The sequence below is a fragment of the Poromitra crassiceps genome (assembly GCF_964638095.1).
Source record: "Poromitra crassiceps genome assembly, chromosome: 27".
NCBI classification, from domain to species: domain Eukaryota; kingdom Metazoa; phylum Chordata; class Actinopteri; order Beryciformes; family Melamphaidae; genus Poromitra; species Poromitra crassiceps.
In genome coordinates this window covers 14358183-14373405 of record NC_139650.1, presented here as the reverse complement: position 1 = coordinate 14373405, position 15223 = coordinate 14358183, and the positions used below count along the sequence as shown (strand labels likewise).

General features: G+C 44.7%; 1 protein-coding gene across 1 annotated transcript in view; it reads right to left on the bottom strand.

The window, feature by feature from the left end:
• tgm8 (transglutaminase 8) overlaps positions 1–14924 on the bottom strand; it is a gene marked incomplete at its 5' end in the record, with an annotated part of 48143 nt that extends 33219 nt beyond the window's left edge. Inside the window, 4 exons of the mRNA XM_083661930.1 lie at positions 1614–1732; positions 4903–5160; positions 5879–6049; positions 14711–14924. Coding sequence (XP_083518056.1) covers positions 1614–1732; positions 4903–5160; positions 5879–6049; positions 14711–14924 — 762 coding nt within the window. The remainder of the gene's footprint in view (positions 1–1613; positions 1733–4902; positions 5161–5878; positions 6050–14710) is intronic.
• Between the last annotated feature and the right edge of the window lie 299 nt (positions 14925–15223).

Below are 15223 nucleotides of genomic sequence, written 5' to 3'. Positions count from 1 at the left end.
ACAGAGATTACAGACCTGACAGAGATTACAGACCTGACAGATTACAGACCTGACAGATCACAGACCTGACAGAGATTACAGACCTGACAGATCACAGACCTGACAGATTACAGACCTGACAGAGATTACAGACCTGACAGATCACAGACCTGACAGATTACAGACCTGACAGATTACAGACCTGACAGATTACAGACCTGACAGATTACAGACCTGACAGATTACAGACCTGACAGATCACAGACCTGACAGATTACAGACCTGACAGATTACAGACCTGACAGATTACAGACCTGACAGAGATTACAGACCTGACAGATTACAGACCTGACAGATCACAGACCTGACAGATCACAGACCTGACAGAGATTACAGACCTGACAGAGATTACAGACCTGACAGATTACAGACCTGACAGATCACAGACCTGACAGAGATTACAGACCTGACAGATCACAGACCTGACAGATTACAGACCTGACAGAGATTACAGACCTGACAGATCACAGACCTGACAGATTACAGACCTGACAGATTACAGACCTGACAGATTACAGACCTGACAGATTACAGACCTGACAGATTACAGACCTGACAGATTACAGACCTGACAGATTACAGACCTGACAGATTACAGACCTGACAGATTACAGACCTGACAGATCACAGACCTGACAGATTACAGACCTGACAGATTACAGACCTGACAGAGATTACAGACCTGACAGATTACAGACCTGACAGAGAACACAGACCTGACAGAGATTACAGACCTGACAGATTACAGACCTGACAGATTACAGACCTGACAGATTACAGACCTGACAGATTACAGACCTGACAGATTACAGACCTGACAGATTACAGACCTGACAGATCACAGACCTGACAGAGATTACAGACCTGACAGATCACAGACCTGACAGATTACAGACCTGACAGAGATTACAGACCTGACAGATCACAGACCTGACAGATTACAGACCTGACAGATTACAGACCTGACAGATTACAGACCTGACAGATTACAGACCTGACAGATTACAGACCTGACAGATTACAGACCTGACAGATCACAGACCTGACAGAGATTACAGACCTGACAGATTACAGACCTGACAGAGATTACAGACCTGACAGATTACAGACCTGACAGATTACAGACCTGACAGAGAACACAGACCTGACAGAGATTACAGACCTGACAGAGATTACAGACCTGACAGATTACAGACCTGACAGATTACAGACCTGACAGAGATTACAGACCTGTACGGGATGTCGGTTCAATGATGCATTTGTCGGACTATTAAGTGGTCGGTCGGAATAATGGGATGTCGGAACATTGAGTGGTCGAACTAATGGAAGGTTGGAACAGTGGGCAGTCTCCAGCCTATGGGTAATCAACAGCTTTCAAAAAGCCATAGGCTTAGTGGTGAAAGGCTACCTACCTGGCCGTAGTCCCAGGCCATGCTGCTGATGTATAGTGGTGAAAGGCTACCAACCTGGCCGTAGTCCCAGGCCATGCTGCTGATGTATAGTGGTGAAAGGCTACCAACCTGGCCGTAGTCCCAGGCCATGCTGCTGATGTATAGTGGTGAAAGGCTACCAACCTGGCCGTAGTCCCAGGCCATGCTGCTGATGTAGTTGCCGCTCCCCTTGTAGATGACACCCTGCTCGCTCATCACATACTCCTGCCTCTGCTCCTCATCAGCCAGGAACACCCAGTCCTCTGCACAGCCAGGGACACATTCACAAACATACATCTCTCATCTAGCATGTATCAGAGAAAACAACATCTAAAAGCTTCTCCAATACAGAACCATAAACCACAAGTGCAGGTTTGGACAGAGTCACTTGACTTGCAGTGGATTATGGGATAAGGGGGAGGTGGACTGTTAGTGCCAGGTCCTGGTTTTATGGAGCCAGAACAGTCTCATATAGAATGAACTCTCGCAGGGTTTTTCACGAATGCACATGCTTTAATATAATAATAATTTAATATAAATTCACAGATGATGCGAATTGCTCAATGTGCATTTACAAACTGCTTCTCATTTGTGAACCTCTTTCTACATTTGTGAGAGAAATCTGTGTGGTGAATTTTGAGACTCCCCTGACGTCGCAGGTCAACCAACGTCACCATTGGCTGATAAAGCTGTCAATCAAATGTATGATTCTGATTGACAGATTCATCAGCCAATCAGGTGTGTTTGACTGAAAGCAAACGCACCTCAAAATTCACCACACAGATTTTCTCTCACAAATGTAGAAAGAGGTTCACAAATGAGAAGCAGTTTGTAAATGCACATTCAGCAATTCGCATGATCTGTGAATTTATTACAAGTGTGCCTCAAAATAATATTTGTGAAGCAGAGCATGTGCATTTGCGAATTTATATTACAAGTTTGCATAAAAATGATATTTGTGAACCAGAGCGTGTGCATTTGTAAAACAGATTGTGTGCATTAGTGAGTCCGAAATTCAACTGCGAAACAGAGCATGTGCATTCGTGAAAAACCCTGCGAGAGTTCATTCTATATGAGACTGTTCTGGCTGAATATAGTTTAGCCATCAGTCTACTCTCCACACCGAGAGCGACAACTTTACGTTGTGGCATCAGTGATGATGTCATCCGTGTTCCATGAAATCCCTAGTGACATCATCAGGGATGTCATGGAGCATGGATGACATCATCTGTGATGTCATAACTCCTAGTGACATCATTAGGGATGTCATGGCTTCTAGTGACATGGAACACATTATGACATAATCGTTGATGCCACACGTAATACGGATCTCAGATGAAAGTAGAAGACCTGGGTTAGGGTTAGCAGCCATACATCGGTGCCAACCACCGAGCACACTGGATTTCATTCATTTTTTATTCATTTGACCTTTATTTAATCAGGTCAAATCAATTGAGAGCCAGTTCTCATTATGACCTGGTCAAGAGGCTTTCAGCAAGAGTATAGAGAGGCAAAGTGACCGCCTACTTCCTGCTTCAGCACTGTACCAGAGATATTCATCCGGCATTTATTTTCCCATGGACATTTCGTAAAATGCTTATAAAAATAGTTTTACTTCGTCAAACCAAACGGTTCAGATATACTGTATTTATAATCGGGAGAGACCATAGAACATTTCACTCCGACCAAAACTTACAAAAACAACACCGTAAAAATATGTTCTTTAAATCCGGGCTTAAGACCAGTGTTGGGGGTAACTCATTACAAAAGTCAAACTGTCTGCTTTTATGCAAATAACCACTACAGATGACAAAACGACGACAAAGGAAAAAATAACATTTAGAATTTTGGATTGTTTACACTGACTTCAAGGTGGTTGACATTATTTTTCGGGATGGTTGGATGGCAGTGATGTCATTCTGCTGCTGCTGTTGTTTTGGTGAAAGTAATGCAAAAGTAGTGTAATAAGTAACCAGTTACTCTACACCAGTGGTGCCCAATTTGGGGCCCGCGGGCCAAGCTCTTTTTTTTTGGGCCCGCCACGGATTAGGGGGTAAAAAAAACAAAAAAAAAACATTTGTTTTTGCAGGCCAGGCCACCAAGACCAAGTTTAGGACGGAGTGGCAAGACGCATATTTTTTTACCGAAGTAAATTCAACAGCGGTTTGTCTCATTTGCAGACAGAGAGTGGCTGTTTTGAAAGAGTACAATATACGTCGCCACTACGAAACTGATTTTCAAAGTACCTTGAGGATTTTTCAAGTTGTGAATTAAGTCAAATTTCTCTCTTGATTACAAAGGTGGAAAATACAACAGTTTTTAACTGGGTGTTTAAGCTCCCCACAAATGCAGATGTTTTTTTAAATATATAAAACCAATTGCAAATTATTACAATTACCAAACAGATAAAAAGTAGATTATTATATTGAAATGTTATTTTAGATTTAGAATGTTAATTTTCGATAAACCACAATACATTTGAATGTAATTCCATAACGTTTATTTTTGGCCCTCGGCCCTCCACCCAGATTGAGTTTTGGCCCTTCATGGGAAATAATTTGGGCACCCCTGCTCTACACAGACAGTAATATTGTAAAGTAACTTATGACTTTCAAATTAAAGTAACTAGTAATATGTAGTATATTACATTTTGAAAAGTAACTTGCCCAACACTGCTTAAGACTACATGGTGCACTAGTCATAAAATTAAGTTAGTCGTAACTTTGAGTTCTACGTCGGACGTAACGTTACACCTAGGCGTACGCCCAGCTGGTGCACTCGGCTCCAGGGGTTGAAGAGCACAAACATGCTCTCTCTTCCATTCTCTCTTTCTCTCTCTTTCTTTCTCTCTCTCTCTCTCTTTCATTCTCTCTCTCTCTCTCTTTCATTCTCTCTCTCTTTCATTCTCTCTCAAGATTCAAGATTCAAGTTTATTATTTGTCCCAGAAGGGCAATTTGTGTGCAAGCAGATATAAAAAGCATAGCGAATACATGAAAAAACAAAACATGAACAAATTAAAACAAACAGGAGCATGGCAGCAGTTTTCCAGCAGAAAATGGATCAAGTAAACACAGGATAAAAGTAAAATAAAAACACACCTCAAGGGATCTGTACAATGTACTTAAAAGAAGTAAAGACACGTACAATGTACTTAAAAGTAGTAAAAGACACGTACATGAACTTAAAAGTAATAAGAGTCCAGGACTATTTGAGCTCACATAAATAGGTAGGTAAAAAATAAATAAAGATATATCTCGAATATAAAATATATAAAGAATATTTGTAGCAGCAATACCTACCTAAGAAGAGAGACAGAGAGAGAGAGTGCATCATCTCCTCCGCCCAGCAGCGTTTAAGCTGCACGAGAGACAGAGAAAAGAGAGCGAGACAGTTTCACTGCTGCACCCCCCACACCCCCCACACCCCCTTTACCTGAGCACCAGGGGTTGAAGAGCAGCAGCAGGCTTCCCAGATGCCTCTCCTGGCCGGCCCTGCTGAGAGACAGGGAGTACGTGCCCACGGGGGCGTCGGGGGGCGGAGTCACAGCCAGGGTCACGCTGCCCATCGTCAGGGCGGAGCTCCCGCCAAGCTCCGCCTTCCACGCCGCCTTGGCCGCCTCCAAGGGCGCCGCCGCAGCTTCTGGAACACCAAAGACAGAGAGAGTGCCTCGCTCCTCAGACGCCTCCGAACCTGCAGAGCAGAGAGAGAGAGACAGAGAGAGAGAGTCACTCACCCATTCACTGATATAAATGATTTTCACGGAATTGTGTTGCTAGGGAACAGTTTGAAACCTAGCTTATGTCCTGTCAGCTATTGTATAAAACACTGCAACAGAGAGTAAGCTAGGGGCTGTTGTGTTTCCTGTAATCTCTGCTCACGGACTCTCGTCATATCATCACACACATCATCCTAACTGCATTGTTATTGTCTGTATGTCTGTCCATAATGTCAATCTTATAGAGAGGCAAAGTGGAATGTCACTTCCTGCTTCAGCACTGTACCAGAGATTTTCATCCGCCATTTATTTTCCCATAGACATTTCGTAAAATGCTTATAAAATAGTTTATAAGCTAACGCTATAATCAGGAGAGACCAGAGAACATTAATTCACTCGGACCAAAACTTAAAAAAACAACATTGAAAAAAGATTTTCTTTAAACCTGCATTTTTTTTAACGTTTGGGTCCGAGTGAAATGTTATGCGATCTCTCCTGTTTCTAAATATATCTGTACCATTTGGTTTGAACCAGTAAAACTATATTTATACGCATTTTACGAAATGTGTATGGGAAAATAAATGGCGGATGAAAATCTCTGGTACAGTGCTGAAGCAGGAAGTAGGCGGTCACTTTGCTTTGTAATACTATTTCACCAATAAAAATAAAAGAAAGAGAGAGAGAGAGAGGTACCGGTGGCGACGGTGAGTAGCAGGCAGTCTTGGCCTGGGGTGAAAGGTCGCATCAGGGTGAGGGTCAGCAGGAAGGACTGCCCCCTCCTCACCAGCAGCCTCTCTGTGCTCATGTCCGCCGTGTGGTGGGAGGTGTTATTGCTCTCACAGTGGAAATCCACACTTCTATAGACTGACAGGAGAGACACACACACACTAACATCAGTCAACATAATTTCTTCATATATCAGTTATTTATTTATTCATTTATTCATTTACTCATTTACTCATTTACTCATTTACTCATTTATTTATTTATTTATTTTTGCAATTTCCCCCGTTTTCTCCCCAATGGAGTACTTGTACAATGGAGTACAATGGAGCAGGGATGATGTATTTTTGTAGGCTTACCCAGAAGTCCTTGCACTTCCTGGTTCTTAGGGGGGAAAGGCAATGGGATTTTTGTATGGGAATTTCGGTTAAATGCATGAAATAAGGTGTGTGGATAACAAATGTTTATGAAACAGCAATGTTTATGTTCAGCAAGATACTCTTCACAAATGAGGACCAGTTTTATTACTTTTGAAGCATTTTCTGAAAAACAGGTAAAGGAAATCAGAATCTGAGACAATATTTACATTAGTACATATAAAAAAGGGTTAGTGCAATGTATGAAGTGATCTAATGTCATTCATCATTCTAGCACTGACAGCAAGTCAAGTCAAGTCAAGTTTATTTGTATAGCACATTTCATACACAGAGGCAATTCAAAGTGCTTCACATAAAATGGTTGACAGGAAAAGAAAAGAAAAGAAGAGAATAAAATGGACATTTAAAAGCATCACAACAAAACTTTAAAAAAAAAGAATATAAAAAGTGCAATAAGCAACAGGCGCAGCAGTTGCAGAAAGAGCTAAAACTTATAGAGGACTCATTGGGTTTGCATAGTAGCTGTCAGCAGTTAAAAGCGACGGTAAACATAAAAGTCTTTAGTCTATTTTTAAAAGTAAGTAAGGTTGGGGCAGATCTGAGGTCTTCAGGAAATTTGTTCCAGCTAGCAGAAGCATAGTGGGTAAATGCAGCTTTCCCATGATTTGATTTGATCCTAGGGACAGTTAACTCATTGAGTGCCAGCCACTTTTGGAAAACGGATGCTCCCAGTGCCAGAGTTTCAGAGCGTTTTCAGTGATTTCTCGAGGCCCACAGAATATTGTGTGATATTACTATGTAAACACCAAACATGCCCAAAAAACGATGAGACTCTCTTCTATCATCAGCAAAAAAAAGTTTATTGATATCATTTTCCGTTCTTTAGTTATGAGCCGGAGAAGATAGGTTGATTTCAGCAAAAAGAGACGTTTCAAATTAAAAGCTGAGATAATTAGCCTTTTGTGAAATGAAGCATTTCAAGCACATGACTGACTCTGAAGCTAATATTTTCTGATGTAGTCACACCTCAAAAATAATTTCCTTCAATAAAACAGTGAAAACAAAGGAATTTTGTTTGGCAAAATAATATTTTTTAGCTGCAACCAGCAGCGCTGGCCCCTGCGTGCGCTGCTGGTTGCAGCTTCTTGCTGGTCTTGATTTACTGCTGGTGGGCATCAGATATTCTAGCTTGCGTTTGCCAATCCTGTCCTGCTGTCTGGGTCTGTCTGGGTCAGTGTTGTATGCTGCCCTGCGTGCCCCACCCCGCTCAACTGCAAACCCCACCTCCGTGGGAGTGTCTCTGGTGGCTCTCTGCTGCGTTTGCTCTGTACTGAAAAGTGCGCTACATCCAGCTTTTTTACAGCGTTCCGCGTGTATTTGTCACCGGCTCCCATGCTTCCAGTTGAGAATAATAACAACTCCACAACTAATCATGCGGATGGGCTATCGCAGCGGACACGGAGGGGCTCAATTGTGGCAGCAGATTGGCTGCTGCAGGCACAGCTAACGTTATGCTTCATGCATATCGATGCATACGGATGCGATTTCCATTTCCCCATGACTTCTTCTCTGTTTTGTCCTCGCCTTTCTGTAATCTGGAGAGCACTGTCGCCACCTAATGGGTCCGTAAAATAGCTTTTACACATTCAACATCCACCATACTTTCACAGGAGATGGATCAGGCTTTAATCCACGTCCCACCGTCAAAAAACGCAATTGACGACTTTAGTCGTCATTGGCACTGAACGTTACTATTTGAATTGACGACTATAGTCGTCATTGGCACTCAATGAGTTAATAAGCTGGACCCTGTTGACCTAAGAGTTCTAGACGGTTCATAGCGTGGGAGCAATTCAGCTATGTATTTTGGGCCTAAGCCATTAAGTGATTTATAGACTAATAACAGTATTTTAAAATCTATTCTATGACACACTGGCAACCAGTGTAAGGACTTAAGAACTGGAGTGATATGATCAGCTTTCTTAGTCTTCGTTAGAACTCTAGCAGCAGCATTCTGAATGAGTTGAAGTTGCCTAAGTTCTTTTTTGGAGAGACCAGAAAAAAGGCTATTGCAGTAGTCTAACCTACTATAGATGAAGGCGTGAATTAGTTTTTCTGTCTGGACATGTATCCCCTAATTCTTGCTATATTTTTAAGATGATAAAAAGCTGCAGCAAACACAAGGCTGGACAGGTTTGACAGTGGCAGATGCCAAAACTAATATACAGTTACAAGACGTGAGTCATGGATGTATTATGTGTCAATGGGGCAAGACAGCAGGACTGGAGGTGTGTGTGTGTGTGTGTGTGTGTGTGTGTGTGTGTGTGTGTGTGTGTGTGTGTGTGTGTGTGTGTGTGTGTGTGTGTGTGTGTGTGTGTGTGTGTGTCCTGCCCTGATCTAACACACTGAGGCTAACCTGATAGGTGAGATTTTTTGGAAGCCTGACTCTCACACCAGGGATTTTCAAAGAGGTGCAGATCTAGCCTTTGTTCACACCTGGTGCTTAAGCAGAACTGGAGCAGCAGGCTCAAGCTGAGCTGATGCTTAACCCATCTCTTTTCCTCAGCGTCGTCTTGAACCCGCCCACAACTCCCATTGACTTCATGCCTGGCAGCTTCACGCGTCACGCTTGGAAAATAGGACTGAACCATGAACGATCGTTTGAGCAAGGCATGAGCATGCCTTGAGCATGACAAAAATGGCGGCGCGTGTAGACGCAGCGGCTCCTCTCGGTCCCAATAGTTCGGTGTTTAAATGTGTATCTGTGTCTAAGTCGTCAAGTTTGTCTCTGTCAGGTTACAAATATAGCTGGCAGCTATTGCTACATATCGGTAGTACGATAGAAAATAACTTAAACCCCGCACAAACAACATTACTATACGCGACCTTGGATTACTCCGCCTGCCCGCGACACCAGCGGACTCGATTGCTGCTTCATGCCGGGGAAGGTCGCACCGCAAGCGGTGTGAGAGGAAGCAGAAGAGGGGCAAACGCGGAGGTATCCGTGCTAGGTTAGCGGCTAACCCAAACAAGCCTACTATCCCGACCATTCTACTCGCCAACGTTCGCTCCATAGACAACAAGATGGATACGTCTTCTGATGTCCACTCGGCGTGACATGAGGGAATGCTGTGTTTTTGTTTTCACGGAATCATGGCTCAACGACAACATCCCAGACTCAGCCATTCAGCTGGATCGGCTAACGTGCCTCCGAGCGGACAGAGTCTTGGTTGAGGGAGGTAAGACCCGCGGAGGGGGACTGTGTGTTTACATCAATGATGCTTGGTGTCGTGACTCTGTCGTGGTCGCTAAACATTGTTCACCGCTGCTGGAGTTCATGATCGTTAAGTGTCGGCCTTTCTATCTGCCGAGGGAATTTACGGCTATTTTGCTGGTGGCTGTTTACTTTCCTCCCAGCCCAAATAACAACGAGAGAAAGGAGGCACTTAATGTGCTGTACCACACCATCGGTGAGCAACAGACAGCTCACCCAGACGGATTCCTCATCCTGGCTGGGGATTTCAATCATGCTGACCCAAAGTCAGTATTACCAAAACTGTACCAACACGTTGATTTTCCAACAAGGGAAAATAACACACTGGACTGTGTTACGACCCACACGACCCACAAAGGAGCATACAAAGCCGTTCCCCTCCCCCATCTTGGCCTCTCTGACCACATCTCCATTATGCTAAAACCAGCATACAGGCCAAGAGTGAAAGTCATCAAACCGGTTCAGAAACAGGTTCGGGTGTGGCCTGAAGATGCCACCTCTGCTCTTCAGGACTGTTTCGACACCACTGACTGGTCCATGTTTAGGCAAGCAGCCACAAACAACCAACACACCGACATACAGGAATATACAGAGACCGTGACAGCCAACATCTCCAACTGCATTGACAATGTGACTGTCACTAAGACCACCACCACTCGGGCAAATCAGAAGCCATGGCTGACAGGGGAGGTTCACACACTGCTGAGGACCCGGAACGCTGCCTTCAGAGCCGGCGACGCAGCCGAACTGAGAACAGCCCAAGTGAACCTGTCCCGGGGCATCAGGAAAGCCAAGCGCCTGTACACCAAGAAGATAACCCGCCATTTCAAAGACAGCAGAGACACACGGAGCCTGTGGCAGGGGATCCAGACCATCACGGATTATAAACCCTCTCCACGGGCCTGTGACAGCAACATCTCTCTGCTGAACCAACTCAACAACTTCTATGCACGTTTTGATTCACAAAACACCACTCCTGCACAGAAGACACCGCCCTCTCCCGACGACCAGGTACTGTGCCTGTCCTCAGCCAGCGTGAAGAAAACACTCTGCATGATAAATGCCCGCAAGGCTGCGGGGCCAGACAACATACCTGGTCGTGTGCTGAAGGACTGTGCAGAAGAACTCAAGGATGTCTTCACTGACATTTTTAACATCTCCTTGAGTCAGGCTGTGGTCCCCACATGTTTCAAGGCCAGCACCATCATACCTGTGCCAAAGAAGTCACAACCATCTGGCTTCAACGACTACCGCCCTGTTGCACTGACCTCCATCATCATGAAGTGCTTCGAGAGGCTAGTCATGCACCACATTAAATCCATCCTCCCTCCCGCTTTGGACCCTTTTCAGTTTGCTTATCGGGCAAACAGATCCACCGATGATGCAATTTCCTCTGCCCTCCACCTAACCCTCACCCACCTTGACAGGAAAGACTCATATGTGAGAATGCTGTTCATTGATTTCAGTTCAGCGTTCAACACCATCATCCCTCAGCAGTTGATAAAGAAGCTGGACCTGCTGGGCCTGAACACGTCACTCTGCAACTGGATATTGGACTTTCTCACCGAGAGATCACAGTCGGTACGGGTGGGAAATAACACATCCAGCACCATCACACTGAGCACGGGAGTCCACCAAGGAGGAGTGCTCAGTCCCCTGTTCTTCACCCTGCTGACCCATGACTGTGCACCCAACCACAGCGGAAACCACTTCATCAAATTTGCAGATGACACAACTGTGGTGGGTCTCATCAGTAACAACGACGAGACCAACTACAGGATGGAGGTGAACCAACTGGTCACATGGTGTGAAGAGAATAACCTCTTTCTAAATGTAGAAAAAACCAAGGAGTTCATTATAGACTTCAGAAGAGCCCCTCCTCAACACTCCCCACTGACCATCAACGGTGCTGCAGTGGAGCGGGTGAGCAGCACCAAGTTTCTGGGGGTGCACATCTGTGAGGACCTCTCTTGGACCATCAACACTGTTGCAGTGGTGAAGAAGGCCCAGCAGCGCCTTTACTTCCTCCGGAAGCTGAGGAGAGCCAGAGCCTCAGCTCCCTTCATGTGCTCTTTCTACAGGGGGACCATAGAGAGCATCCTGACCGGCTGCATCACAGCCTGGTTTGGTAGCTGCACTGCTGCCAACCGGAAGACCCTGCAGCGCATCGTGAAAGCAGCCGGGAAGATCGTTGGTGCCTCCCTCCCCTCCCTCCTGGAGATCTACAACACTCGCCTGGGTCGCAAAGCCACTAACATTGTGGGAGACCCCACCCATCCCTCTCATGGACTTTTCTGCCTGCTTCCGTCGGGGAGAAGATATCGGAGCCTCCGGGCCCGCACCACCAGACTAGCCAACAGCTTCGTCCACCAGGCTGTCAGGCTGTTAAACTCTCTCCCCTCTCTTCCCTCTGCCCCCAGTCTGGACTCTTAACTTTTCATACAACTCCCCTCTCTTCCCTCTGCCCCCAGTCTGGACTTGAACCACTCACTCCTCACTCAGCACCAGTCACTTTATGCAAAACTATTATGTCGCTTTATTCATTTTATTTTATTGCACTTTTCTGCCATCACTATTTGCACTATCTGACTTTTATTACAGTGATTACAATGACCTTATTATGACCCCTACGGTAGTATTTTATTGTATGTTTTTTTATCTATTTTATCTTCGTATTTTATGTCATGTGTTGTCTCCTATCTGTATTTTGAGTGCACCTTGGATCGTGAGATACGGAATTTCGATGCTCTGTATGTCTTGTACATATGGTAGTGATTGACAATAAAATTGACTTGACACGCACGTGGCTGGTGTGAACGGCCAGGACCACATTTGCCTTGATGGCACACACACACACACACACACACACGCACACGCACACGCACACGCACACGCACACGCACACGCACACACAGACCTGTTCTTGTGTCCTAATTAAGCAGTTTAACACATAAATCACCTTTCGGTGATGTACGTTGCATTCCCGGCTCCAAATATGGATATGGATGCCAATCGCAGATGAGCTGAGGTCACCTCCAGATGTTTGTAGCAGCTCCAGTGGAGTTTGATATGAGAAGATGTTCCAGGATGTCAAACATCTTTGGTAAACATCAGGTTTTGGTGTCCCTCAGAATTAAAGAGCCAGAGGGGTTCTGCCGCCTCTCTCTTCTCTTCCTATCATTCTCTCTCTCTCTCTCTCTCTCTCTCTCTCTCTCTCTCTCTCTCTCTCTAGTAACAAGGCCCACGAAGACAAAAAGTTCACACCCCTTCTCTGGTGGCTGTTGAAAGGCATTCTGGGAAATGTAGGAAATCACTAGCGAACGTAGACAAAGCAGGTTGAGGGGAATTGGGGTCACCATAAAAATCAACAAAATACAAAATAACTGCACTGAACACCACAGACTGATGCTATATAACAGTGCAAGAGGATGAGATCGGAGGGTGAATTTCTCCTTTAATTTATATAGATTTTAATGTATATGATTTACAGATAAACTAATAATTCATGCATTCATCTTATCCCGGTGAGATACTGTAATGCACTCTTCTCTTGCCTCACACAACAAAACCTCAATAAACTTCAGCTGATTCAAAATGCTGCAGCCAGACTCATAACCAGGTCCAACAGGAGAGAACACATGTGACCTGTTTTAAAATCACCTCATTGGCTCCATTCTGTTTTATAATGGACTTTAAAATATTAATGATCACTTTTAAGGCTGGTAGAGGGTTAGCTCCAGACTATATAGCTGACCTCCTGAACTACAAGCCCAACTGCAGGCTGAGATCCTCTGGGAGGTCACTCCTCAGTCTAACCTTATAACCAAAGGTGACTGCGCCTTTTCTGTCCGGGCCCCTCGGTTTTGGAACACTGGCGTAGCCAGACCTGGCACAGAAAGACAGGGTGTGCCACCCCAAAAAATTGGGCCTTTTCAAGCCAGATTTAGAGGAATATTAAGATAGGACCATATAACCATAACCATCAATGTTTGCTCCTTTTTGCACTCATTATTAGCAGATAGAAGCAGTCAATTAAATTGTATCTTTTGGCGACATGTCAAACCACTTTGGTATCTCAAAAAAGTCTCACTTAATTTTTCCAAAGAGTGTTCTAGTCGGGAAATAAAGCAAGTTTGGTTGGCATGCAGGTTTGTCTACTGCAGAGAGATCTGTAGCGTTAGTGTCCTCTGACTCTCCTGCTGCACAAACCATCGGTGTGTTTTTTGCTGCATCCCCCGCTGTTATTAACGTCATTGTTTCGGCTGAATCATCTTCATCATCGTCTGTCTCTCCACTGTCCATCACCAATACAGGTGTGGGAACGGGTGCACTACAAGCCATGAAGCCGCACTTGTTGAGGGGGAGGGCGACGAGTCATCTTCCTCGTCAATACAACGTTTCTTGGCTTTGTCGAAAAAGCTTAAAAGCGAGCTCTGTTTCATGTCTTCTTGATTTGGCGCTGCATTTGTTTACTTTACTAGACAGCTTAGCTAGTTTCCCATGATGCTCTGGGGCACAGAGGCATAGGTCAGCGGACAGTCGGACACTTGACAGCTGATGTGTTTTGCAGACAAACAAACAAAAAACTGTATTCCCCCCCCCTTTTTTGGGTGTGCCAGCTGCCTCTTTGGGTGGCACAGGCACACCCTGGCACACCCGTGGCTACGCCATAGTTTTGGAAAGACACGCCGGAGGAGATCAGGAAGTTAACACATTGTCTTCTTTTAAGTCCATATTTTAGACTTGTTTTTTTATGGATTTTATGATTTGTGTTTTTGTTTGTTTATTGTTGACAATAACAACAATATTATTGTCCACATCAAAATCCTCATTATGTTGCATGCAGCATCAACAACCAAAATATCTGTGCCAAAACCTGCTGATACTTACAGTATGCTGCTTTCATATCTGTGCATGCAACATGCAAGCAAACATGGGCTGGCACTGTGAGTCCAAGATGTATGACATTAAGTTTCACCCACAACCTCCTGTCCCCCTCAGATAGATAGATAGATAGATAGATAGAGATATACATAGATAGATAGATAGATAGATAGATAGATAGATAGATAGATAGATAGATAGATAGATAGATAGATAGAGATATACATACATAGATAGATAGATAGATAGATAGACTGCTGTACTTACCTAGATCCATGTTTGCAGGGAGCAGTGAGTGTCTGTCAGTTAGGCTCTCTCTCAGTGTGAGCATCAGACAAATGGCTGATGTCTCACCTGCCAGGCTCCGCCCACTGCTGAGCAATGTGGAGTATGTCAGCATGTGGCTCCGCCCACTGCTGAGCAATGTGGAGTATGTCAGCATGTGGCTCCGCCCACTGCTGAGCAATGTGGAGGATGTCATGCATGTGGGGCCTCGGTGACTACAGGCCAGAGGCTTTAACACCCAGAATAAAGAAGTGCGAGAGACTGGTGCTGACACATATGAAGGCTGCTCTCCCAACCACTCTGAATCCCCACCAATATGCATATAGACCCAACAGATCAACAGATCTCCACTGCCATCCACAACATACTGCTCCGTCTGGAGAAACCGGGAACATAATATGCAAGGTTGTTATTTGTGGACTATACAGTTCTGCCTTTAATACCATCCTCCCAAGCAGACTATTTCAGAAGATGACCCAGCTAGGCTTCGATCAC